Raw genomic sequence first — 24,910 nt, 5'->3', positions numbered from 1 at the left:
TTGTCTGTGTAAATAAGCGCTCCAAATGCGTTCAAAGAAAGATTGAGGTGTTAACTATATACGGATGGGATTTTTTTTTAAGTGTAGGGTATCATTTTCTTGACTCATAAAATATAGTTTGGTAAAAACAAACTTCCTTATCAAACAGCATAAGCACAAAATTGGCTGGATAGTAAATTTTATTTTTGGTCATCTCTGCTTTTTTAAAATAAATAATCACTTTGAAATTTTTATTTGCTATTGGTTAAAATCAATGGGTAATTTTTTCAAAATGGTTTTTAAACTATGACCCATGGCTGGTGCCCTGGGGACTGCAACAGTGCCTGGTACCTGAGAGGGGTGAGAAGGCTGCTGAGCCAGAGGAACTGGCCACCTCCCCCAACTCCCAGCTCTTCCCAGAGCAGCTGAGCTCTGCTTGATGGAGCAGAAGGTAGCAGGGCTCCTTCTGCATAAGGTTCTGTCTAAATAAGGGTTCTCCCAAAAGGGAAAAGAGGAGCCTGGAATCATCCCACTGGAGGGCTCATCCGCTCACTTCCTATGGGGATATGGAAGGGGCAGGCAGGGGGTTGGAAGCTGGTTGGTTCCAGTGTAGAATTCCCTGTTGGAATAATGTTAGTTCCTACTCTGCCTCCTGCCCTCTCTGTGCCTTTGGGGATAACTCTTCCTCCCTGCATCCTTAGAGGAGAATGGCGCCTTGGAATAGCCACTTCACTGACAAGGGTGAAATAAATCAGAAGGTGCGGGGCCCCTGCCTAAAGGAGCATAAGGACCGATGGCTCTGGCTCCATGTCTGACCCTGCTCTCCTCTCTCCGTTTCCCAGGAGGAGCCAATCACCTTCTGTGAGGAAACCTTTGTGTCCCACTACCGCTCAGGAGCCATGAGGCAGTTCCTGCAAAACGCCACACAGCTGCAGCTCTTCAAACAGGTGCGGCCCTCCCTTGCTTGGGCCTTCTTCTGGCTCCCTGCAGGGGTCTCTGCCACTGTCTGCAGGCACCAGTGGGGATCAGGTGAAGAGGGCAGACGGACCCTGTGCAAATCTGCCATGTGGATTTCCAAGTTATCAAACATGCAGCCAGTTTTTTAGCAACTTTCTTGTTAAAACTCACATTTTGAAAACTCAGTTTTAAGGGACCTTTCCTATCTTAGAAAACATAAGATTCTTCTCAGGTCAGACAGTAGGGTGCCCCGACTGGGTTTTCTTCCCTTTTCGTTGTATAAACAATTGTGCTTTGTTCTTTCTTTCTATAGTTTATTGATGGTCGATTAGACCTCCTCAATTCTGGTGAAGGTTTCAGTGATGTTTTTGAAGAAGAAATCAACATGGGCGAGTATGCTGGTGAGAACAATCTCATTCTCCTTTCTGGGCTGTGGGCTGCTATAGATTTAAGGCTTGCAATGATGACTTTTTCCTTTATTGGAAGTTTGGAAGAGACTTAGCCTTGAAATGTTTGGAGAATTACTCTTCATTTTCTGATGAGATGCATATTTGCTCATGTGAAATCTTGTGGCCTGGGAGTCAGTTGCGTCTCCTGGGTAGACAAAGTCTAGTTAAATGTATCAGCCAGCATGCTACAGTGGAAAGCACTTGAGATATCACATTAGGAAAATTCTGCCTGCTCCCTAGCTATGAGACCTTGGTTGAGTCAGTTCCTCTTTTAGCTGGAGTTTTTCTATCTGTGCACCAAGAGTAACGTTGCCCTCCTGATGGGATTCCAGATTGAATCAGAGTCCATGAGGAAAACTTTGTGCAGTCACCCAGCACAGTAAATGCGTCTTTAAAATGTGAAAATCATTGCTGGGTGCACGGTCTCTGCAGATCTGGAAAACTGTAGGGTTTTTCCCCTGCAAAACAAGGGGGGATTATCCTCTCATTTTTCAAAGGAGACATCTGTGGCCCAGAGAGGTGTCAATGGCTGATCTTGCCTCCTGGATCCAGTCTGGCCTTCTTTCCAAATCCCATAGCGTCAGTCCTTGGCAACAGAGTCAAAACCAGATGCAAAATAATAATCATACCTCTGGCCCCTCTCATTGCTGGGCTTGTGTCTGGTCTAGACCATTCTGATAATCCAGCTGGAGGTTCGTAAGTGCACAGAGCCCAGGCACGGTATCCACCTCTGGGTATCACAGGCCCTCGCAGTCTGTGTCGTAGGAGAGCACAGTTAGTTAATGAAGCCTGGGTGGGGCCTGTGGGCAGTAACGGTGCACTGTCAATAAGCATTTCCTGAATACTTCCTGTGTCCAAAGCTCCACAGAGTAAAAAAAAAAACAAAGGACCCTACCCTCAAGGAGATTTTAGTCAGGTAGGAGAATTATGCTTAACTAAAGACAAATAAAAATTAAACCAATGCAGGGAAAGGATTAGAGACAGGTTTTCATGCAGTTAGAACAGGGCCAAGCTTGCAGTGTGTTCTAACAAATGAATATGAGTTCCGAGGAGAAGACAGGCTGAGGTGATGCTTATCTAAGTTCACTTATTCAGAGCTTCTAAAAGAGCTGTCTACTGATAAGAAGACCTCCTGAACGCACCAGTTCGAGTAAACAGAGTTCACCAGCACCCCCTGTTCCTTCTTTCCCTCTCACTATTTAAGTGTTTTGAGGGCTGAGTGTGTGTCCAGCAAGGTCCTTACACTGGGACGCACAGCTCTGAGGGTTCCTGCTGTGATGTGGCTCGTGGTGCTTCAGGGAACATGAACATCTAAGTGGGGATCACCTGTCCTCAAGAGCTGTTTGGAGGAAGGAGAAGCTTCCAGAGGAAAAGATATCTGACCTGGCTGTTGAATATAACAAGAAGAGAAAAAAAGCAAAGGAGCCACATTTACAAGGGTCTGGGGATCCAGGAGGATGCTAATGTGGGGACTCTAGGTAGTTCCTCGCAGTGGAGCTTATGACGTGCATAGTGGTAGCCCAGGATGGAGATGCAGAGGTGCTGAGGCCAGGAGGCAAGGCTGATGGAGTCTGACCTCTACCCAGTGGACAATGGGGAGGCTTCTGAAGGCTGAGAGTCAGGGCATTACTGTGATCGGCTCTCCGCTTCAAAAAGAAAACCTGTGGCAGTGACTCGCTGCTATCTCCAGGGAGTGGAACGCAGGAGCCTCCGTGCAGTTCTCCAGATTTTGAACTTTCCAAGTCCTGCATAACGAAAGCAAGTTAAAGAGCTCCTGAAGGCAAATCATGTCTTGAAATCATGTCTTCTCTGACTTCTCTTTCCCCAGGCAGTGATAAACTGTACCATCAGTGGCTCTCCACAGTCCGGGTAAGTGTACACCCAATTCCAAGCCCTAGGCCCCCTCCTCAGCCTCTTGGCAGCCTCTGCTTCCTTGGCCACCCACAAGGCTGCTGTGGGCCCCAAGGGCTCCATTCTCTCAGCTGAAGATGTTTTGTTTTCAAAGCCAAGCTATTCTCATGCCAGAAGATGAGCAGGATGGGACCAGCCAGAGGCAGCCCTTGGTGAGGGTAGAGAGGCAGGGGAGGCTTCCTTCTCTTCAGCCGAGGAGTACTGAATGGAATGTGGACATCTTAGAGCATTTCTAGGGCCAGTGCAATGGTCATGGTCATGGGCAAACGAAAAATGTATCACTCTTGCTACTCTGTAATATCTTTCACAGGAAGACAGAGAACACATCACTGAGAGATTCTTTTCACCTTCTCTCTATTGTCGTAAACAATTTCTTGTTTTGTTCGCAGCCTGGTGCTTAGGGCTTCTCAAGCCGCTAAAGAATTCAAAATCTTGCCTTTCCTTTCCATGAGTATATAATCAAGTATGTACTGAAGGCCTACTGTGTGCCAGGCACCACAGGGCCACAACAGGGAGCAGGACACAGGCCCTGCCTGAGGGGTGCTCCCCACCTTTGAGGCAAGCACGTAAACAGGCATCCCCAGCATAATGTGATGAGTGTTCTCTCCTGCTCACGGGCCAAGGGCGCTGCTGCCAAGGCGAGCCCCTTGGACGTGGCTGCAGTTGGCCGAGAGTAAGCAACTCCTCGATGAAAGACGTCCTTTGTTCTTCTTGTATGGCCAAACACAGCGCTTGGCAAGTCAGAGAGGAGCAATAAGGACTTGTTGATTGATTGATAAAGGGAGTTTCAATACGCCAAAGGACCATTTAAATAGGATACTGAGTAATTTTGGAAAGCAGTATGGAATAAATGAGTGGGTGAAAATTTCCTATTGTCCTACAACATAGAATGCTGTAGGACAGCATAGAATGTCAAATTGTAATGTTTTTAATTAAAGCTCAAAATTTCTAATGTGGCCATTTACCACATATTGTACTAAAAATGAAAGCCAGTAATTACTATATCTTATATTCCCACTGTTTCCAGTTTCTCTCCATTCAATCAGTTTCTAAACCACCATAAATCTGATTATGTGACATTAAAAAGCCTCCAGAGTACCAACCCTTAGCCTGGCATTGCAGGCCCTTCACAAGCTGACCCCATCTGGCCTCCCAGTCCCACTTACCAACCATCCCACTGTACAGTGTAATCTCTCGTTACAGAGTGGATTATGGCTTTTCAGCTTCTGTACTTTTTTATGAGCTATTTCCTATCCCTAGAACGTTCTTCCCCTCCTATCCTCACATCCACTCCTATTCATCCTTCACGGACCGGGTCTAAGGTTTCCAAGGCCTTCCCTGTTCTCCTGTGTCTCCACACTCCTGGTGCACACAGCCATTACGGCTGTCATCACCTCATCACCTGCTGTTTTAGTTATTTACCATGGACCACCCCCTGCAACTGGAGGTTTTTGGAGGCAGAGACCAGGCCTCCTTTGGCTCAGCGCCCTCAGAGCCTAACATGGGGCACCCGTGAAATGAGCCCTCCCAACATGTCTGCAGGGACAAGACTGAAGATTCGTGCACAACTATGAAAACTTGGCCTGTGCACCTCAAATCCCTCCATCACCTCCTTAATGTAGTGGGAAGGCCTTGCCTCCTCCTCTTCTCCCCTGCTCCATAAAGAAAATGAGCAAGAAGTTGGTGTATTAGATGTACAGTAAAGCCACAGTGAACATTGATGGCTATTCATTCTTTCCTTTTCTCAACATTTAGATGTTAAGGGAAGCAGCCTACCAGAGAGATTTTAAAACACAACACAGAAAACCAAGGTGAGGAAAGGAAGTTTCATGGGTAGCAGCATAGTTCCCAGCGATCCTGCCTGACCAGGATCCCATTTTCTGCCCTGGCTTGGTGTCTGCTGTAGAATCCACAATTATTAAACTTCCTGAGTATTGTCCGTGGTAACTGAAATTTCCTGAAAAGCCACAGATGATTATAGGAAAATGCTTGCCTCAGACAGCCTGAGATACTCTTCCCTTCCAGCCAAAACATTGAGCCCAGGGTTCCACCTAAGCTGGTCATCACACTCCTCATCCCAAGGCCACGCTCCCACAACCTGCATATACCCACCCAGAGCTATTCTGCCATAACCATGACCATGACCGTCCAGGACCAGTTTCTATTGGTTTATTTGAATAAACCCTTTGAAAAGCAATTCAAGTTGATGGAAGAGAAGAGGTCTTTGTTGGTGTTGGTCTACTCTGTCTTCACCCCAAATTGCTAATTGACATTTTTATTATAGAAAGGAAGTGGAGCAATTCTGAATACTGTAAAAACAAAAGCAAATCCAGCCATGAAGACTGTCTACAAGTTCGTAAGTACTGGTCTTAGTCTCAGGATCCAAACAGATCTGTTCCTTAGCATGCTGGCACTATTCAGTCAACTCGATCTTCTATTGCAGAGATGACTCGGGGGCTGCTTTGCTATTTCCTGAAGGTCTCGATGATCATAGAATTATTAGCATTGAGATTTGACAACCAGTTCAGCTTTAATTTAAGGTGCTGCTGTTCATAGTGGCTGCAGTAGAGAAATGGGAGGCCACTGGTTTTAGCTTTTAAAATGGTGGCTAAAATTCAGGCTGCTCCATGAAAGTTTTCCTACCCGCATCCCCATTATTAGGGCAAAACAAAGCAGCTCCTTTTCAGGTTACTAAAGAATGCAGTGGGATATACCCTTTAATTTTTTTTTCCCAAATTCTTCATCATCTCTCTCATTACTGCCCTATAGGAAATGCATTATCTGTGAGACTCATGCCCACAGCCAAGTGAAAATAGGAGAACACATCAGGTCCCAGTGCTCCATCTTTCACAAGCTACAATTTTTTTCCTGTGATTTCTCTTGTTTGCTAATTTGACCCAGAGCCACCAAAGTGGGGTGTTCTGTTTTATTTCCATTTTTAATTGTGTTAGTCCTCTCTATGCTTAAATTGTAGTCATCTTAACAGAGTGGGTAGCTGCCAATAGAACCACGCAGATCTAAAATGACATGAAATAAAAGCCAGGGTGTCTGCCGAAATGAGATTTAATGGTGACAGTACCGAAACCCAGTGATGAGTCTGTTTCGCTGTTCATCCCGGAGAGAAAATTGGGCCTGAGGCCCTGAGGCCCTGCCCTGGTGTAATATAACGGGCATTCTGGATCCTGAAGCCAGAAAAGCTGCTGCTCTACTCTTCCTAGTAGCTGTCACCAGGCTGCCGAGATAAATAATTATAGAGAGCAGAAGAAGGGCTTTAGAAGAAAAAAAAATCTGTGCCATCAAAATGCAGGAAAAAAATCTCTGCAGCCTCTTTAAGGGATTTTTTTAACCTCTTACCGTTGTATTTGTTTTTATAGCCATTATGTTTTCGACTTGATGATCCCATTTTTCCTTCCTCTTTCTAGTAATCAGAGAAGGTGATTCTCGACGGACTGAAATCAAGCATAGTCCCTGCTGGAAACAGAAAGGGAATCTTAACTTAAATTAATTTTTCATGCAGGCAAAAGATCATGCAAAAATGGGAATAAAAGAGGTGAAAAACCGCTTGAAGCAAAAGGTACTTGAAGTTCTTATTCAAAATGTATAAGCACCGTGTATGAAATGCATGGCCACAAAAAAGTATGATGTGATCAATAGAGAGCTGTTTGATACAGTGTTGTTAACACACTTCAAAATGCATTACCAGCTGTCCGGGAGTTTTCACACTGTTATAAATATTCACAGACAAAAAACTGTCTTCAAATAACATTAAGTCTCTAGCTTAAACCCACAAAGGCAAGCAAGTTCAGAGTTACTATTGCGGGTCTATCCCTGGCCGGTCCCCCTGGGCCTAGAGTTCACAGGCATCTGTAGAAATCCCCTAGGCCTCCTCAGCCCCTCCTACAGCCGACCTCTGCCCCAGGCCTGGTCGTAACCTAAACCGAGAAAGCATCTCCAGGGAAGTGACTGCCACACTGTGGTACCAGCTTGCACGTGGCACGCAGATACAGCACAAAGGGTGGGTTGGAGGAGGAGGCCACAGGCTGCCTGGGACGAGCCCAGCAGTTTCTACTTGAGACTCTGGGGAGGGAGGGGAGGGCTCTGATTGACTTCTGGGACCATTAGTAAAATTGTACGAAATCATACTGGCTACATCCTGGCTAAGGTTTCTCCAACCTGAATCTCTGGACTTGTACGGAGAAGGTACTATAACAGACAGGGCATTTTTATATTATTATAGACGTCATCATTGTTATTATTGTGGTCCAGGCTAGGAGCTTTCATATTTAAATCTTAACCCAGTGGGGAATTATTCCCATTTCATAAGTAGAGACTAGGCTTCAGAGGGGAAGTCATTTGCCCCAGGCCATACTGTTAGAGCATGGCCCAGCCAGGATTAGATTCCAGATCCACTGACTTCCCGTGGCTGTGCTTTTACACTTCAGTATTTCACACTGCCTTCCTAAAACGAGTGTTTTGTTTTCCAAAGGATGCTTGGGATCACTTACTTCATTACCCCCATGCCCCCAAATGTACCACTCTAATAAGGGCCTTTTGGCTATCTCTGCAATTTTTAAAAAATTGAAAACAGTTTTAATTTTATAAAGTCAGAAAGGACTTCTAATTAACTTGAAATGGTTGAAGGGATTGATTCCTTTCTTTTAATTGGAAAATAATTTGCTCTGACTAAGCATTTAAATTCTTAGTTTCAACTGAGTAAATTTTTAATAGCTAAGATTCACTTCCTGAAATTAAAACCCTCCAGTATAAATCCAGATAGACCTTAAACTATAGTCTGCTGTGCCCTGCCAGAGGAAGGCAGGTGGCATTCTTTACTTGGATTTTAGTCACTAAATATACTTTTTTTTTTTTTAACAACATATCTCCTATCCCAGTTACGTGGAACTGAATTGGATTACAGATATAAAATGGAGCAACCAGGAGGGGAGATTTTTCCCTCCTTGATGTCTGGATCAGAGGCTCTGGTTGGGTCCCTCCTCAGGCAAGGGACAGATGCGCCCCTGTTGGTCAGATGTGCTCCCTACAGACCATTGCGCTAGAGACTTCACCTTACCTCCCCACTTGCTTGTACAGGCCAAGTATTCGGCCTGAGGAAAATCCCCTTTTTATGATATTTAACATTTCTGCAAATAGCCAGTTACGCTCCTGATTTTAAGTGTGGTTGTTCAAAGGTTTGTTTAAACAATCTAGATCTCCTTCCACACCATCTCTCTTTCCGTTCTTTGATAGTATCTGAAGCAGATGTCTCCCTCCCCTCCCCTTCCCCCTGCCAGCCTTTTCAAGAATAGCTTTAGGAGATAATGTTCTATAGAGAGTGTCAGTACATTTCAGGTGACACAAATGGTGAAGGCATTTTATAGAAATGTGGCTTGTCACCATCGGACTGTTGACAGATCTATTAGTGCACCCTTTTCAATTTTCACTTTTCCCCCCTTCGGTCTTACAGATTTCCACAGACTTGATGTTTTGCAGTTGTTCTTGGAAGAGAGCTATTTTGTAATTGAAACTCCAGCATTGTTCAGTGTATATACAGGACTTGGGGCTCTGGCGCTCTCTAGCTCCCTTTCTTGAGCTAATTTAGGACTTGGCTTCGCCTGACCTCTCTCACAGCAGTAGAAAATATTTCCTTGGCTTTTTTGTTCCCCTTCCCTCTGCCCCCTCCCCTTTACATGGCACCATATCTATGTGGCCGCCCAGATGCATCTAATCCAGACGGCCAAGTTTGGTTTCTGCCATGAAATTGAGGCAGTCCCCAGCAAAGATCCAATTTTCAAATGTGCTGGGTTGCCACCTGGCCTCCTCTAACTCTGCATAGCAATGGTGACCTCACAGATATAATCAAGAACCCAAGCTTGCCCTCCTCACTCTCGCCTTGGGTTTGAATTGCAAATAGAAAATGTGGGGCCGACCTGTGGAGAGGTCATCGTGGTGTGTGGAGGGTCCATCTCTAATTCGACTGAGCAGGGCCCCTTCTCCATCCCCTGTTCATTTGTGCTGCCTATTTTCAAAGCATCTGAAATAGGAGCTTTCAGGATATCCGTGTGACCATTGGCAAATAATTGTTAATAGATCCTATAGTGTGGCTTTATTCCGTATCTGCTCTGCTTCAACCCAACAACAAAAAGAGAAGGTTGGATAACATGTTTCTCTAGATAAATGGAGCAAGGTGGTCAAGTTCTTCTATAGCGTGGCCTCCTTTGAAGTCTGACTTGCTCAAAATTAGGAAGAAGAAATGGCAAAGATGCTACCCAGCCACCATTTTCTAAGGGAGAGTGTAGTGCTTTCATCCAGAGTTGTCTCCCTGCCAGACCCTGTCCGCAGAAGAGTGCCTTGTGGCTGGATGTGACTGTCAACAAATTGCATCCCGCTGCAGAGCCAGGAAAGGCTGGCAGGAGAATGCCCTGTGTTAGGAGTGATGACTGCGGGTGATTCCTCACCTGCAGGGAGCATTAAGATGTTCACATAGGGATGTCCTTTTTTGCCTATTGAGAAACCCCTGAAATTGTTCTCTTTTTTTCTTCAGGATCAAAATGATTTAACCAAATGGGCCCATTTTACAGCCCTTTGTAGAAGTTTCTGAATCTTTGATCTTTAAAGGACAAATCGAGCGTGTTGATTTAGAGTCTCCGTGATTAAAAGGAGCAGGTTCCTGGTTGGTTTTGCCAAGACTTGAGTTTCTGGCCAAACAGTTCCCATTGAAGGGAACGTAAGCATGCCCAGGGCGAGGAGATCTAGGTAGACTCTGGTAGAACAGACATTTTCACACCTTATCACACAACTGTCAGCTCCCTGTCTCCAGACACATTAAAATACACAACAGCCTCAATCACAGAAGTTCCAACTTTGGTTACTATCTTGCTGTCAGTATTCATATTTTAATTTGCATTTGCTGCAGTGTGAGATAGCCTGGGAAATGAAGGGCACTGCACAAATCTGAAAACAGAGACAGACAGTTTTCCCACCAGTAGTGTGAGTCAGAGATGGGAAGGCCTCTGCCTCATACCTATGATGACCTTTAAACTCCCCCACCTGGTGATGGGGTGTCTGGGTTTCTAAGACAGACCAGCTGGACCCAGTGGATCCTAATATTCTGTAGGATATTAGCTGTGTGACCTCAGATAAGTTTCTAGATCACTCTGAACCTAGTTTTTCTCATCCATAAACTAAGGGAAATACAGATTTTTACAGGATTATTATAAGGATTAGAAGAGGTAATGTGTGTAAATAGCAATGCTTGGTGGCCACTCAGTAAATGAGAGTTTTCCTTCTGTCCATTTCCTTATATTCCTCATCTGCCCAGACACCCATGTGCCCATACACTGAGTGTTAACACAGCTGACGTCGGACTGCCTGCCTTTAGGTCGTCCACAGAACATAGCTCTGACCTAAGCCACTCTTTGGACTGAAACCTTTAAGACCTCTCTATCCTTCTACCTTCTTGTGTCAGAGGTGGAATGCCCCAGCTGCTGGACCCCCTGCCATTCCTTCAGCAGGGCCTGCACTGTGGGCTATGGGGCTCCATCTCACATCTCCAACTCATGAAGTCCTGTCCTCAGCTCCTACCCAAACCCACTGAGAGGCCCCTATGCCCTCTGGTCTCCCAAGACCCTGGGTCCCTGCCTCCTGATTTTTCTTGGGAACTCATGTTCAAGGACTTATCATATCCTGTGCTGCCTTCCCCACAGAGGGGTGGAGGATAGATGGCAGTCATGATTTTTGAAAATAACAGGACCACAATTAGTTCCTGACTCTTTTGCTTTACCGAGGAGTGGGAACTGATAGGACCCCAGTTGCTCTGAGCTGAGCCTCAGGGATGTTAGGAAGAGATTTGCCACCCTTGGTGGCCTCTCATCTATAGCTCTGTCTAGTGTCTTCCTCCTGTGTGACCCTTCAGCTCCCTCCTCTCTGCTTCTTGTTTTTGCTTCTAAAAATGACATTTAGAAAGTTAGTTTTTTTGCTGTTTGCAAACAAAATCCATGTTTGTTGGGGAAAACGCAACAAATCAGGGAAGGAAAAAGAAAATAATCTTATTTTATAACCTGTATTTTCATTTACTATATCTTAGACATTTCCCAGGGCTACTAAATGTTTCTTCCACATGTCATTGTTTTAAATGGCTCCATAAAATAGTGTGTAATAAACATATGTGGATTGTTTAATCAGTCCCACTGTCAGATCTTACATTACTTGCAACTTTTTCTAGGCGTATATCCTCATAGGTAAGACTTTACAGGATTTCTTTTTATTTAATTAGGATACAGTTCTAAAAATGGAATTAGTGGGCCAAAGGGCATGTATATCTTTTAGGTTTTTTCCTGTAAATTGCCAATTTCCATTCTCACCAGCAGCACCCCCACTTTTTTTTTTTTTGTCATGGGTAAGAAAAGTTGCTGTTTACTGACTCCTTACTCTGTCTAATATTCTGTTAGTAGGTCCAGCAGAGGATATGAACTGGCCCTTTTCTTTCTTGTCTTGGGCTCCTCCTCTTCTGTTCACTGTGGCATCCTAGGAGGAAGCAGCTGTCTTTCCCCAAGTGAGGGAAGGAGTGAAAAAGTTAGCATATAGGTGGGGTGAGCCACAGGACTTTATAAGAAATCATTTGCAGCTTTTAATCTAATAAATAAAATGTATATGCAGTGCTACTTTTTGACACACAGCCACATTTATCTGTTGGACACATTCACCTTCCCAATGTTTAGCTCAGCTTCACAAAGATTTACTGGAGAGCATGTACGAGATTCAAGGCTCCAGGGTAGAGAGCCCAGACCCCAATGAACTCTCAATCTATTGGGTACAAAGATAAGATAGCATAAGGCATGGCAGGAGCAGAGTGGTGTAACAAGAGGGGTTTCCGAGGAGGAGGAAATCGCATCTGATGACTTGCTGGGCACCTCTGCAATTCTCAGTCAGTACCGTCACTTGTGCCATTGTTGCAGGTTAATGTGGTACAAATGTCAGGCTTCACGTTGGTCAGGGTTCCTCCACTTTCTACCTACATGACCTTGAGTAATTTACCCTCCCCAAGCCCTATTTCCTCACCTATAAAAGAGGGATAATCCTATTTGCCTTGTGATCATTGTGGGAGCTAAGTGTGAGAATGAAGGTCAGGGGTCCAGAAAAGTGCCTGCGAGGGGTAGGCGCTCCACACAGACAAGCTCTTCTTTTTAGCAGGTGTTCTGTACCTATTGCAGGGGGTAAGGATCTAATGTTCAATTTGCACAGTGCTGTGACATCTTTCAAAGCTTCCTCCTATCTCATCTCATTTAACCCATTCTCCCAGTAGCTTTGAAGTTTGCCAGGCAGGTGGTGGTCTCCCGAAGTAAAAATAAAGAAATAGGTGCAGAAAGGTTGAGTGAATTGGAAGGATCAGACAGCTAGTTAACAGTAAAAACAAAACTAGAAGACAGTATTTTTACTTACAAGCTTCAACTAAGATGCTTTTTCTAAAACTATCACGTTTTCTTTTTTAAAAATAGCTCTCACCTTATAGTTTTCAATTAATACTAATATTTTCTCACTGTGTTACCTTGCAGCCCTATTTTTTTCAGCCAAACACAAATCACACACACATACACGCAAAACTTTTCCTGCACCAAAAGTGAGTTTGTTAATGTTTAGCCTCATTCAATCTCTTGTATCTATCCTCTAGATAGCCCCACCTAGATCCAAAATACCCCTTTTGCCCTTTGTTGCTTTTTGCCACAAAAGGACCCCTTACCCCCTCTTTGTTCCGCTTGACCTGAGCACCTTAGGGCAGCCCCCTTTCTAAAAGAGCTGTTTCTAATTGGCTGTCGGCAACCTCTTTCATCACTGAGCCTCAGCCTGGCTGAGACTGACTGATCTGATCTGGGCCACTTGATCCAAGCCCTCCCTGCAAAGCCAAGAGGTCAGTATCTCCCTTAGTTGTTTACCAGGCAGTAGAGACTACAGGACTGGCCTTCTCGGGCAGCCATGATTCCTTAGGGAAGGAGGCCAGGAGGTAGGCAGTTGGATGTGCAGAGTGTGTGTGTGTGTGTGTGTGTGTGTGTGTGTGTGTGTGTGATTCCTCCACTTTACTGAGTAGCCAATAATGTTTCCAAATTATCTGTCTCCTTTAATCTTCCTACCTTCCTACCATGTCCCCACTTTATAGATGAGGAAACTGAGACATGGAGATAATATATCTCTTCCTTAATGCATGATTATTGAATAAGGGACCACTTTCCTCCATGCCCCACCATTCTGTGTTTAGCTAAGAAGTTAAAGGAGACTAATTATCAAAATCTTTTGTGCAGAATTTAACGTGTGTCAAGAGTGCATGTTTTGTTGACCAGGATGTACGTTTATTGTTACAATGAAAAAATTTGGAAATTATATTCATTATTCAATTCTAGCCATGAGTTATTTTTATTTGGTAAGAAAATGATTATTTAAATATTATTTATTTATACATTTATTCTCTGCCTTGTTCCAATGGAAATTTAAGCAATTTTCATGACTTGAATAAAACATGTGACCCTTATCGGACAAGTGGACCCATCCTTGTTCCAAATAACCCACGTGTCTAGCCAGCTGCCAGATTCAGTCAATGGAGCCATGGCCTGCCTTTTGCACACTGGAGTTTTTCTTTTCCATACAATTTGATTTCATTCATCAGAAGCACAAATTTAATGTATATTTCTGGATTTTAAAGTAGTTCATTGGCCCCTAAATTTTTCCCAAGTCATGGAGTCCTAACTCAGACTTTAGTCTTTTTATTCCCTGCCGAAGAGATCAGGGTAGAAAAGAGGAAACACAATACAAGATCACTCACAATAACATCAGCAGTAAACAAATGTGGCAAAAATGTCCACACGCACAAATAATTCAAGTCATGCAAATTAAAGCAACAATGAGGTCTTATTTTTCACCTATTAAATTAGCAATACATTTTAAAAACGATAGGGCTAAAGAGTACTGTGAAGCTGGTAACACATCTATTGCTGGTAGTTAATGTAAATTGAAAAGCAGTTTGGTAGAATGAATAAAAAGCCTTAGAAATGTTTATATCTTTTGACCTAGTAATTTTATTCCTAGGGATTTCCATAAAAGAAATCATTCAAAAGTTAAACAACTGCAATTTTTATCACTGATATTTAGAAAATAAAAAAAAAATTTTTTTTGAAACAACCTAAATGTCCAATACTAATGAAATGGTTTGTTAAATTATTGTATATCCAGTCAATGAAATATCATGCATCCATTAAAATTGCTATAATGATTATGTAGCATCATGGAGATACTTATAATATATTGGGGGGGAAGCAGGATATAAAATTATGGATGAATTGCGATCACAAGTAATTTTTAAATGTCTGCACGTGGACAAAGTGAATATATAAAAATGAAAATAGCTATATAAGGTAGTAGGATAAAAGATGATTTTTCCCCACTATTATAAATTATTATGTTATCTGTGTAATTTAACATGGATGATTTTGATTTCTCAAGTCCTTGAAAGTCAAAGAGCCAAGTTAGCCCTCCATCTCCGTCAGGAGGAGAGGTTTGGAATATCCCAGAGGGGGCTCTTAGCTGTGAGATTGGAGGAAGCGCCGGTGCCAGGACCCCACACCAACCTGCAACAATCCTTCTCCCTGCAGGACATCACTGAGAATGGCTGTGTCCCCACCTCAGAAGAGCAGCTGCCAAAGACGGCACCATCCCCACTGGTGGAAGCCAAGGACCCCAAGCTCCGGGAAGACCGACGGCCAATCACAGTCCACTTTGGACAGGTATGTGCCCTGGCCCTTGTATCAGTCTGTTCTGTTTTTTGGTTTTTGGTTTTTGCTGGCACTGTAGCACATTCAGCAGACAGGTTTTCATTTCATCTCTCTTCAGCAAAGCAACTGCATGGAGGTTTTTACATCTTCGGATGTTTATTTGGTGCAAACATGTTTTGAAGGTGAATTTTCAAAAATTCTGAGGAGACAGCCTGGCTCTGGCCATAAACTAGCTCAGCTATTGAATGAAGTCATTAAATGCAGCTGCTGTCTCCCCCACTCCAGGCACTCCGTTTAAGGTGTCTCCGTTAGCTAAGCATCTCATTAGAACACTTTAGCATCCCAGGCCCTTCTTTGCACCTTCAAATAAAAGGCAACAAGCGAAGTCTTAAAAAAATCAATTAGGAGTTCTTTATTAATGTACTTCCTGAAAATCAATATCGGGAGTCGTGCTTCTCAAAGTAAACACCCAAGCTACGGGTCCTGGAGATCCGATTCTTTAACCAGCTGTTTTCAATGACCTGAGCATTTGAAAAATTGTCTATTTCTTTGATTATTTTTCCCCCTTAGTAAAACATTGTACTCTGTGCAGAAACTAAAATTTTTTATTCCTTTCCTCTCTCTGGTTATATTTTTGACTGAAAATGATGGCATACCCTCCCCTGCTTCTCTTAAGTTGACTTTTGATTAGCAAAAGTCATTTAATTTTTTTGTTAATGAGAAATGGCTCTGTTAAGATATGGCTGTAACAAAATTTACAAAGTTATCTGTTTTAAAATCCCCTGATTCTTTAACCATTTATCAGGACGCGTGATTAAAATAGGGTTTATGATTTTTATCTTAAATGTGATTGCTGTTTTACCACATAAAGGGTCTAGATGCCTACATTTAAAATTTTCCTGTTTTTAACAGACATTTATCACGTGCCTACTGTGTACTGGGCATTGAGCTATTTAGAAACGAAGGGAACTTAACAAAATTGTTGCTGTATGTTATTCTGGTAAGGGGTGTGTTGGTTGGAACATAAAAATGGTTTTTTTCTCATCAATATTTCCAGATAATATATTCATACATCTTTAACTTGGATAGGTTCATCCCCTTCTCTGATTTTACACTTAAAAGGATGCTATAAAAATTAAAATGAAGCGAAGAAGGCATCCACGGGGCGGTGCTCAGTCGGTTAATGAGAATCGTCAAATTGCACTGGCGTCTGTCCCCCTGAAGATCGGCCTTCCCCACCCCTGCCTGGTTCAGGCCCTGCTGGAGAAATCTGCGCCCCGGTTCCCTGGCTGTGTTTGCTGAAAGCACAGCCCTGGTCGGTTGTCGCCAGCATGGCATTCCAGAGTCAGCTTCCTGCCTTCCTTTGTCCTCATTCCTGCACACACTAACCTTCCCATGAAAGGAGCCCCTCGCTGGAGTTTGGAGCCCATTACAGAGAAAGAGGGGGCGGGGGAGCGGGATTTCATGGTGTTAAACATTCCATTTTCGAAACACAAAAAAAGGAGGCCCTATTTGAAATGGAGAAAGACCTTCTTTCCATTTCAGCCAGAAGTAGAGATGCTTTAATGTCATTCCCAGCTAAATGCAGAATAAGAGTATGTGTGCGCACACGGGTGGGGGATAAACAATTAAAAAAGCCACCCCAAACTCTGTTGAAATAAGAGCTGTCTGTGCCTTCACAGGTCTGTAAACTGGAGAGGATGAAAGTGGCTTTTTTTCCTCGTTTGTCACTTCCCTCACGTGGCTGCCGGCATTATGCAAGTATACAGGAAGGCAGGATTTTTTTTTAATGCATGCATGCGGATTAAGGTCAAGCCCCTAGTATCAGCCATGCAGCGGGCTCTCCCTTCCAGCTGCAGCCGGAGAGCCTCCCCACAGCCGCGAGATGCCTTAATTGAGACGTGCTGTCAAAGTGACAAACACATTTGCATACAGTCTACACTCTATTTATTTTCTCTGGAAAGGTCTACAGTCTGCTGTTGGTTGAACATTCTTAATCAGTTTGCTGTAAGTGAACTGCCAGCCAGCTCACTTGTGCCGGCCCCTTCTTCATTAGGTGACAGATTAGCTGCAGGAGGGGTGGGAGACCCTGTTCTTTTAACTCTTTCCAGCTTTGCCCCTGTGGTGGGTTGTCCTGTAGCTCTTCCCCGGGTGCTGGTTTGATGAACCATTGACCATGACAGCATTTCTAGAGCACCTACTACTGGCAGGCACAAGTTTTAGGAACTTGCTACTGTCCCCAAACAGCAGCCATTTGAGTTCCATTTCAGAAATGTTTGCCATGCTCTCCTACATCTGCACTGTTTTTTTTACTTGATGTTTTTCTTTAAATAGACTCAAACCTGACATCTGTACAAATACATCTATAGCAGTAACATTGGCAAAATCCAAGTTTTTCCTAAGCTTATAAAGACAAAATTTTAAGTACCCATCCGTGGATCACCAAAACCACTCATGTAGCCCCGGTGCTATATAGTCTCTTTTTGGAAAACAACAGATCCCTTCAATAACTCGTGTCACCTCTGCCATATCCCTTTGAGGAAGCAATCATTAGCCCCATTTTATGGACCCAAAACTGGAGCTCAGAGACATGAAGGGATCTGTCCAGGTCACATCAGCAGCTCAGAAACCCAGGAGAGTCTGCCTTTAGCCCACGCCAACTCTCTCACCAAGTAAGGACTTTAGTCATTTGATGTGTCTGTTAAAGCCGATGTGCCCAGCCAAAGAATTTCAGCTAGCCAGATAATGCATACTAACCTCAGAAGAATCTTTGCCTTGGGTTTGTATTTCTTTGGATTTTGTACTTTAAGCACACTTAGTTTGCCCGTGGGGATGGAGACTGTTGAGAAAGCTCTTTAATCTCTCTACTTTGCAAAGCTGGTACCCATGCAGTTAATAGGGAGCTTCATGGAGACCTCCAAGGTCATGGGGGGACCTCAGCAGCTCTGCAGTGGGGGCTAGCAAGAGGGGGCTTAGTATGAAGGTAAGAGCTGTCACTGCCAAGGAGGGAAGGTGCTCAGTGAAGTCTCTCTTTCAAGGCTGTGACCATTCCTCCATTTAATTATGTCTGCATTCGTGTAGATATTGACACATACCATGTGTGAGATAAGTAAGTCCTCAGTGCCCACCATGTGGGACGTAGTGATGGAGACAGACCAGCTGGTAGACAGCCTTGACCCAGAGTGACAAGGCCGTGAGAGAGGAGAGCTCAGAGCACTCTAGCCCATGAAGGCAACCTTTCCACCCCCCGGACCACTCGTCACAGTCTCAAGTTGGACTCTATCCTTAAAAGATACTCAGTCAAGTGACTGAACTCACTAATAATTCATTTGTTTTCTAAACCAGACACGTGGGCTGGGCATGGTGGCTCACATCTGTAATCCTAGTACTTTGAGAGGCCGAGGTGGGTAGATTGCTTGAGCTCAAGAGTTCAAGACCAGAGTGAGACCCCATCTCTGCTAAAAATAGAAAAACTAGCCTGGCATTGTGGTGGGCACCTAGTAGTCCCAGCTACTTGGGAGACTGAGACAATAAGATTGCTTGAACCCAAAAGTTTGAGGTTGCTGTGAGCTATGACACCATAGCACCCAGGGTGACAGAGTGAAACTGTGTCTCAAAAAGAAAGAAAGGAAGAAGGAAAGGAGGGAGGGAGGGAGAGAGAGAGAAGAAAGAAAGAAAAAGAAAGAAGAAAAGAAAAGAAATATGTTACCCCCCCTAAGGTCAGTGAGGAGCAAAATAAGTAGATTTTGAGTTTGGCCTCTGCTTCCTTACCATGAGTGGTTTCTTCAAAGAGTTTGAAAGTGCCACATAACTCAACAATATCTGTCTATTCCTACCTTGGTCAATGTTCAGGTTTAGAAAGGATTTAAATTACTGTTTTCACCATCTCAAGTTCAGAATCAGTTGAGAAACAAGGCCCAGGGGACAGTCAAATGAGATAAAAGGCCAGCATTTTTATCAATAAGATTAAAAGGAAAGGCTTGGCGCCCATAGCTCAGTGGTTAGGGTGCCAGCCACACACACTGAGGCTGGTGGGTTTGAACCCAGCTCAGGCCTGCTAAACAACGACAACTACAACAAAAAAATAGCTGGGTATTGTGGCTAGTGCCTATAGTCCCAGATACTTGGGAGGCTGAGATAAGAGAATCACTTAAGCCCAAGAGTTCGAGGTTGCTGTGAGCTTTGACACCATGGCACTCTACCAAGGGTGACATACTGAGACTGTCTCAAAAAAAAAAAAAAAAAAAAAAGAAGAAGACGACTAAAAGGAGAATATAGCATTAGACCTGAGGCCAAATGTTAAAACTTTGCCTCCAAATTTAAAAGACTGGCTTACTCCACATAGGATAAGGACACAATGGTGGACCTTACCTAGGGCAGTGCTACCCATAAACTCCTACCAAGGAGGAGCTGCCCCAGGGCCTGGGGACTGGCTGCCCCACAGGAGGAAGCTGGAAGGGGTGAGGAGGCCTGCCCAGTTCCTTCTCCCAAGCCCCAGGGAATGGCATGTCTCCTTTTCTGGACAGGGGTGAGCGAGAAGGCTCAGAGAGCTAAGGATTCCCCCATATTTTCCTCTGCTGGGATGGGAATGGACATTCCCTCCTTTCTGTGGCTATAGGAGTGAGGAAGCCGCATGCTCCCCAGCAGTGCCGGGGCACCCTCAGCTAGAGTATCTTACCTTGACCTCCTTCCCTTCTGGGGAATAAGCAGAGGTGACTGCTACCCCCGCACCCCATGGAAACTGCTCTGCTCCCTGCATTGAATAAGATGGACAAGCCACTAGATGCTTCCACATCTTTGCTCATTGACTTGAGTCTTTGCCATCAGCTGGTAAGGAAGGTGTCCTACCCACTGTGCCCAGGAGGACACAGCAAGGACAGCACTGGTGAAATGAGTAGCTAATTCCTACTCCAAACCCGGCAGTCCTACCTCTGCCTCTCTTGGCCACGTACATCTCTCTCCTGGCCAGGAGAATGACTGTGCAAGTCCAGTGACACTGCGCTATGGTGGTAGGTGCTGGTGGCCAAACCTCTCAGCCATGGCTAGGACTGGGACTTCCCAGGAGCCCTCCATTGAGAAGTGGGTGGGAGGATGAGGCTCCCTGAGAACATCATAGCAAAGCCCTTCTAAGGCCAGATGGGAAACGACTGATCCTGCAGACAGAGTAGTTGCTTGCCTTCCAATCTGGTAGATTCCAAAAAGTATACATTAAAAGATACTTCTGTTCTTCTCCCATGTCAGCAAAGGTTTCTAGACCTCTTTAACAAAAAGTTTGAAAATCTGGTTAAGCCAAAACCAAAACCAAGAGCCCCTGAGGCTTCCAGAGCTGCAGCAGAGAGGGTTGGATACCCCCACACACACCCTCCAGAAGCAGCTCTTGGGATGTGGTCGCCTGCTTCTCTGTGTGCATGGAGAATTTTGGCTTCACAGGCATGTGCCGGGTCATTTGGTGCCTGTCCCATGCTGGGCTGGAGAAGACGCCAGGCAAGCAAATGCCTTCTCAGCACCCTTGGCTCTGAGTGCCCTGAGAAATTCCTTCTGCCTCATTGATCTTGGAAGTCACACATAATTCCTTTCCATTCAGCCGTTGCCTCCCCACCACCTCCCAGAGATGTCCCGTGTTCTCCAGACACTGCAAATCCCAGGCTTCTAGTCTGAAAGTACACTGCCCACCAAGCTCCCTCCTCCTCCTCCTCCCAGGTCAGTAAATGGTACTGTGCCCGGAACCTGGCCCACCCGCCCTCTCCCAGAGCCTCTCTCCTGAGCACTGCCGTGTCTTCTCTCCACCCCCTCTGCCTCAGCTTTGGTGCAGGCCGCGTAATCACTCATCCGGACTGCTACACTCAGTCTGCTCAGTCAGGCATCCACACTGAGCATGCACATGGCCTTGTAGGGGGCCACCTGAAGTGTGCACAAGTGGCCATGTCAACCCCTACTTCTAGTCTTCCCTAAAGAGTCCACCTTCCTTCTCAGCCTGGTGTGTGAGGCCTTCCTGATCTGCCTGTCCAACACCAGAGCAGGTCCCTTCTGTAAATTCTCTGGACTACCCTAAAAGAATTGGTTACTCCCATCTTTGTGCTACACCTGAACTTTGCAAATGCCACACTTAACACACAGCTTCTAGTTGTTTCTTCAGTGCTTGTCTCCCAAGGCAAACATGAGCCTCTTGGAAGTCCATTGTTATCCACAGGGCCTGGCACTGAGCTGGCAGTCAGTGAACACCCTGGGGTAATTGGTGTGGATATTTAAATTCAGCAACAATTGATTGTTGTTTGAATAGTGTTGGGTGTTCAGCAAGTTATTTGGTTTTACTTCAGTTGTATGCTTACAATTCTGTTCATTTGAAAAGGAAAAATGAATATTCCATTGTTGGTCAAAAGCTATTTTCAAATTCACTTTCCCTAAATAAGGATTTTGTTTCCAGGTAGAAATAGCTTTGTATTCTAGAAATTTAGATCCTGTCTCATTTGGTGGGTTTTTATGAGGTTGTCAGGTCAGTCATATATGTTCCAGGAAGAGGGGAAAGGAAAAAGCAGAGGACAGGGACCCTCCTCCCCGACCTGCTGCCCGGGGAGGGGGAAACTGCTCCAGTAGCCTAGTGGTGGAAAGAGGGGGACAGGGAAGGCCTGACGTCCTGTGAATCACATCAGATGAAAGCAAGCAACAGAATAAATTAGGCACCAGGATTTTATCTGTAAAGAGACTAAGGCACATAACCCGATGCAAAGTGTGAGGCTAACTTGGATTGTGTTTTTTAAAAAAGTTTTAAAGGCGTTCTTGGGAAGGTTGGAAAATTTGAAGACAGACTAAAATGGTAGATGATATTATAGAATTATTGTTAATATTATGGTTTTGTAGAGATTTATCTTGTTCCTAGGAGAATCATACTAAAATATCAGGATGCCTGCAACTTCCAAATGGTATGGCACAAAATTTCATACAAGCACGCAGACACACATACATCCATTCATAGAGAGAGAGAAAGCAAATACAGCCCCCTTCTTCCCCAAAGTTTAACTGCTGAAAGGCACGTGCTGAGCAGTTACAGGAAGCAGTGAGGTATAGGGGCCCAAGCAGATTATAGAGCTGGGCCACTCTGGACTTAAATTTCAGCTCTGTCACTAATGAGCTGGTGACCTTCAGTAAGTTCCTGAGTCTCAGTGGAATTCGGTTTCCTATTCTTGGAGTGAGGGTGATCGCACCCATATCTTGGATTGTTATACGGATTAAATGAGATATTGCCTCGAAGCACCTAGCTGTCACTCACCCGCTAACACAGCCTCCCACCAGCCCCGTCACCTTGGCTCTCAGAACATGTGTTCCCCAGAGGCTGCCCTCCTGGCACACACTCATAACTGACCTGTGTCCCTACGGCTCTGGGTGGGAAAGGCAAAACCTAAACCCAGAGGACACCAAGCGTCATGGTGCTGAGGGACAGGTGCTGGTAGCACGGCCAGGAGCCAGCACTGGTGGGAGGAGATAATGCTGCCCAAGCCTGACTCAGACACGTAAAAAGAAGGGGCCATGGGCAGTTGGAGCACAGGGCACAGGAAGGCTTAAGCAGCTGACCAGCCTTGCAGACTATAGCCCAAAGTCATTTTCTTGGCCTCATTCCACCACACACTCCTGGTCTGTGAGGCAGAGCTCCCTGCATGCCACTCTCTTAAACACTGTCATTTCCAAATTGTATTTCCTCTCATCCATTGGCCCCTTTTTCTGCCCTTTTGGTCACGCTCTTTGTATAGGCAAGCAGAGCCACTGTGCTGGTCTCCCAGCTCTGTTCCCCCAGCTCCTCCTGCTTTGATCCACCCTCTGTGCCAGCCACAGGGTAACGTTGACACTGTCCTGCCTTCGGTCCTCTTGGGGTGACTGTCCAAAGTTGTTTTAGCTCATTCATTGCCATGACCAAAAGCAGCGTGGCCCCTAATTGGTGGTGGTTTGTCAGGTCTGCCTGTCAAGCGTGGCTGGCGAGGCCTGTCTTTCCCCATGCCTCACCCCTTCATAGCCCCGGCTAGGCCGGGAACAGCTTCCTGATGAAAGGTGAATAAGGCTGGGGTGTGTTCCTCTGAGCAGATACATTCGATTTCAGGAGGAAAAACTTACCAATCAAAAAAGAGAAATCAGATTCTAGAAATTCATAAGGATTGAGTTGAAAATTCAGGAGCTGTCTGATTAGGCATCAGCATCGCCTTCTCAGATAGTGTCCCTCTTGTTATAGGGAGCCGAAGAAGGCCAGAGAGCTCAGCTCAGAGGCTAGAGCTCCTGATGTATCGTGGAAAGGCTGCTGGCAGCAGCCAAGTGAAAATCCAGGTTCAGAGTAGCAATTTGCTTTCTAACCTACACCACCTCTGTTCAGCACAAATTAAGGATGGCTGCAGAGGGCCAAGGTCAGTCACCCTCCCAGACCACCCCTCCTTGTAGGACTTGAGCACTTTACGGTCATTCTGAGCACCTCTCACAGGCCAGGTCTGAGAGCAGGGGATGAATCGCTCACTGCCTGCTAGGCACCTTGTGGAGACCTAGAGAGATGGCTGTCTGTTACACTTGGTTCCATCTCTAGGCACTGTGGTAGGCCATGCCTATATGTTAGCTTACTGAGGGTCTCAGATATTACCCTCTCTTGCAGAGGAGACAGTTCGCAGAGGATGGGGACTTAGTCATATAGCTCAGAAGCAACAGGATTGAAACCATTGCTGTTTATTCTAAAGCTCAAGTTCCTGCCCAGCTTTGTGCTAAGAACATGGGAGTTTCCTGCAGGGCTTGTAGTGATGGCGCCAGAGCAACAGCCTGGGCAAGTCCCTAGGATCCCAGAGGGCGGGCCACAAGTAAAGTTTTGTTCTTGGTTTCCTTACAGACCTTAGGCCCCCCCCCTGAATGTTTCTGGGTTTCACTTGGAAGCAAGACACATGAGCTGGCATTGGCACCTGGTGTGGACTCCATACATCCAACCCCCTGGTTGACACTGGAGGCTTGATAATGCTGGGTGCTTTTGTGATGTGTGTGAGGGAGTAGACTACAGAATGAGAACTGGGTGTGTGTAGGAATTAGCATCAGGGTAGCAGGTGCCAGTCCAGTCCCAGAGACCAGAGGCAGGGCCTCTGCTACATTTAATAGTAGCTGCATTTACTATTAAATGCACGAGCTGTGAGCATGTTTAGTTGCAAGGACCCAAAAGAGAATTGTGGTCTCATACTAGCTTCAAGTGAGCTTGGTATCAAGTCATGGGAACCAGACCCTAGCCCCAGGTTTTCATTGCATTTCTTGGCTTTGCCTCTTCTGCTGGCACCATTCTTCGGCAGGCATTCTCCTCCTAGGGGCAAGATGTCTGCAGCAGCTCCAGGCGACATCCTTCCAGGTGCAAGACCGACAGGAAAATGGGTGTCACTTCCCAGTAACTTCCACACAAAGCATGGGATTCACTCACTGAACTGATGTTGATCATGTGTCCATTGGAACCAATTATTGTGGCAAAGGGTTTTCTGTTATGCCACAGGTAGGGCCCATAGTAAGGACATGCCAGGAGATGAAGAAGAGATGATTTCTAGAAATGAAATCAGGAAGCCACTGTCAAAAGAAGGGAGAGGCTCAGGTGCAGTGACTCATACCTATAATCCCAGAGTGGGAGGCCAGTGAGAGAGGATCACTTGAGGCCAGGAATTCAAGATTAGCTGGACAACATTGTGAGACCTTGTCTCTACAAAAAATTTTAAAATTAGCAGACATGGTGGTGTGTGCCTATATTCCCAGCTGCTTGGGAGACTAAGGGCACAGGAACACTTTGAGATTACAGTAAACTGTAATCACCGCTTCTCTCCAGCCTGGGCAACAGAGTGAGACCCTATGTCAAAAAAAAAAAAA

At 45.2% G+C, this 24,910-nt stretch overlaps 1 protein-coding gene across 4 annotated transcripts in view; it reads left to right on the top strand.

Annotated features, from left to right (window-relative positions):
* Positions 1-24,910, top strand: part of DENND1A (DENN domain containing 1A) — a 528,338-nt gene that overhangs the window by 457,840 nt on the left and 45,588 nt on the right. For 3 of the 4 annotated variants that reach the window (XM_012802455.2, XM_012802453.2, XM_023510504.1), the window contains exons 14-19: positions 822-926; positions 1,250-1,337; positions 3,214-3,254; positions 5,581-5,652; positions 6,814-6,870; positions 14,933-15,064. In XM_012802455.2, coding sequence (XP_012657909.1) covers positions 822-926; positions 1,250-1,337; positions 3,214-3,254; positions 5,581-5,652; positions 6,814-6,870; positions 14,933-15,064 — 495 coding nt within the window. Of the gene's footprint in view, positions 1-821; positions 927-1,249; positions 1,338-3,213; positions 3,255-5,580; positions 5,653-6,718; positions 6,871-14,932; positions 15,065-24,910 lie in introns of those variants that run through there. The other variant, XM_023510505.1, reaches the window with a different exon arrangement.

This window comes from Otolemur garnettii, unplaced genomic scaffold (genome assembly GCF_000181295.1).
Source record: "Otolemur garnettii isolate 467f Iridium unplaced genomic scaffold, OtoGar3 scaffold00014, whole genome shotgun sequence".
In the NCBI taxonomy this organism is placed as follows: Eukaryota; Metazoa; Chordata; class Mammalia; order Primates; family Galagidae; genus Otolemur; species Otolemur garnettii.
This window is presented reverse-complemented; position numbering and strand designations above follow the sequence as displayed.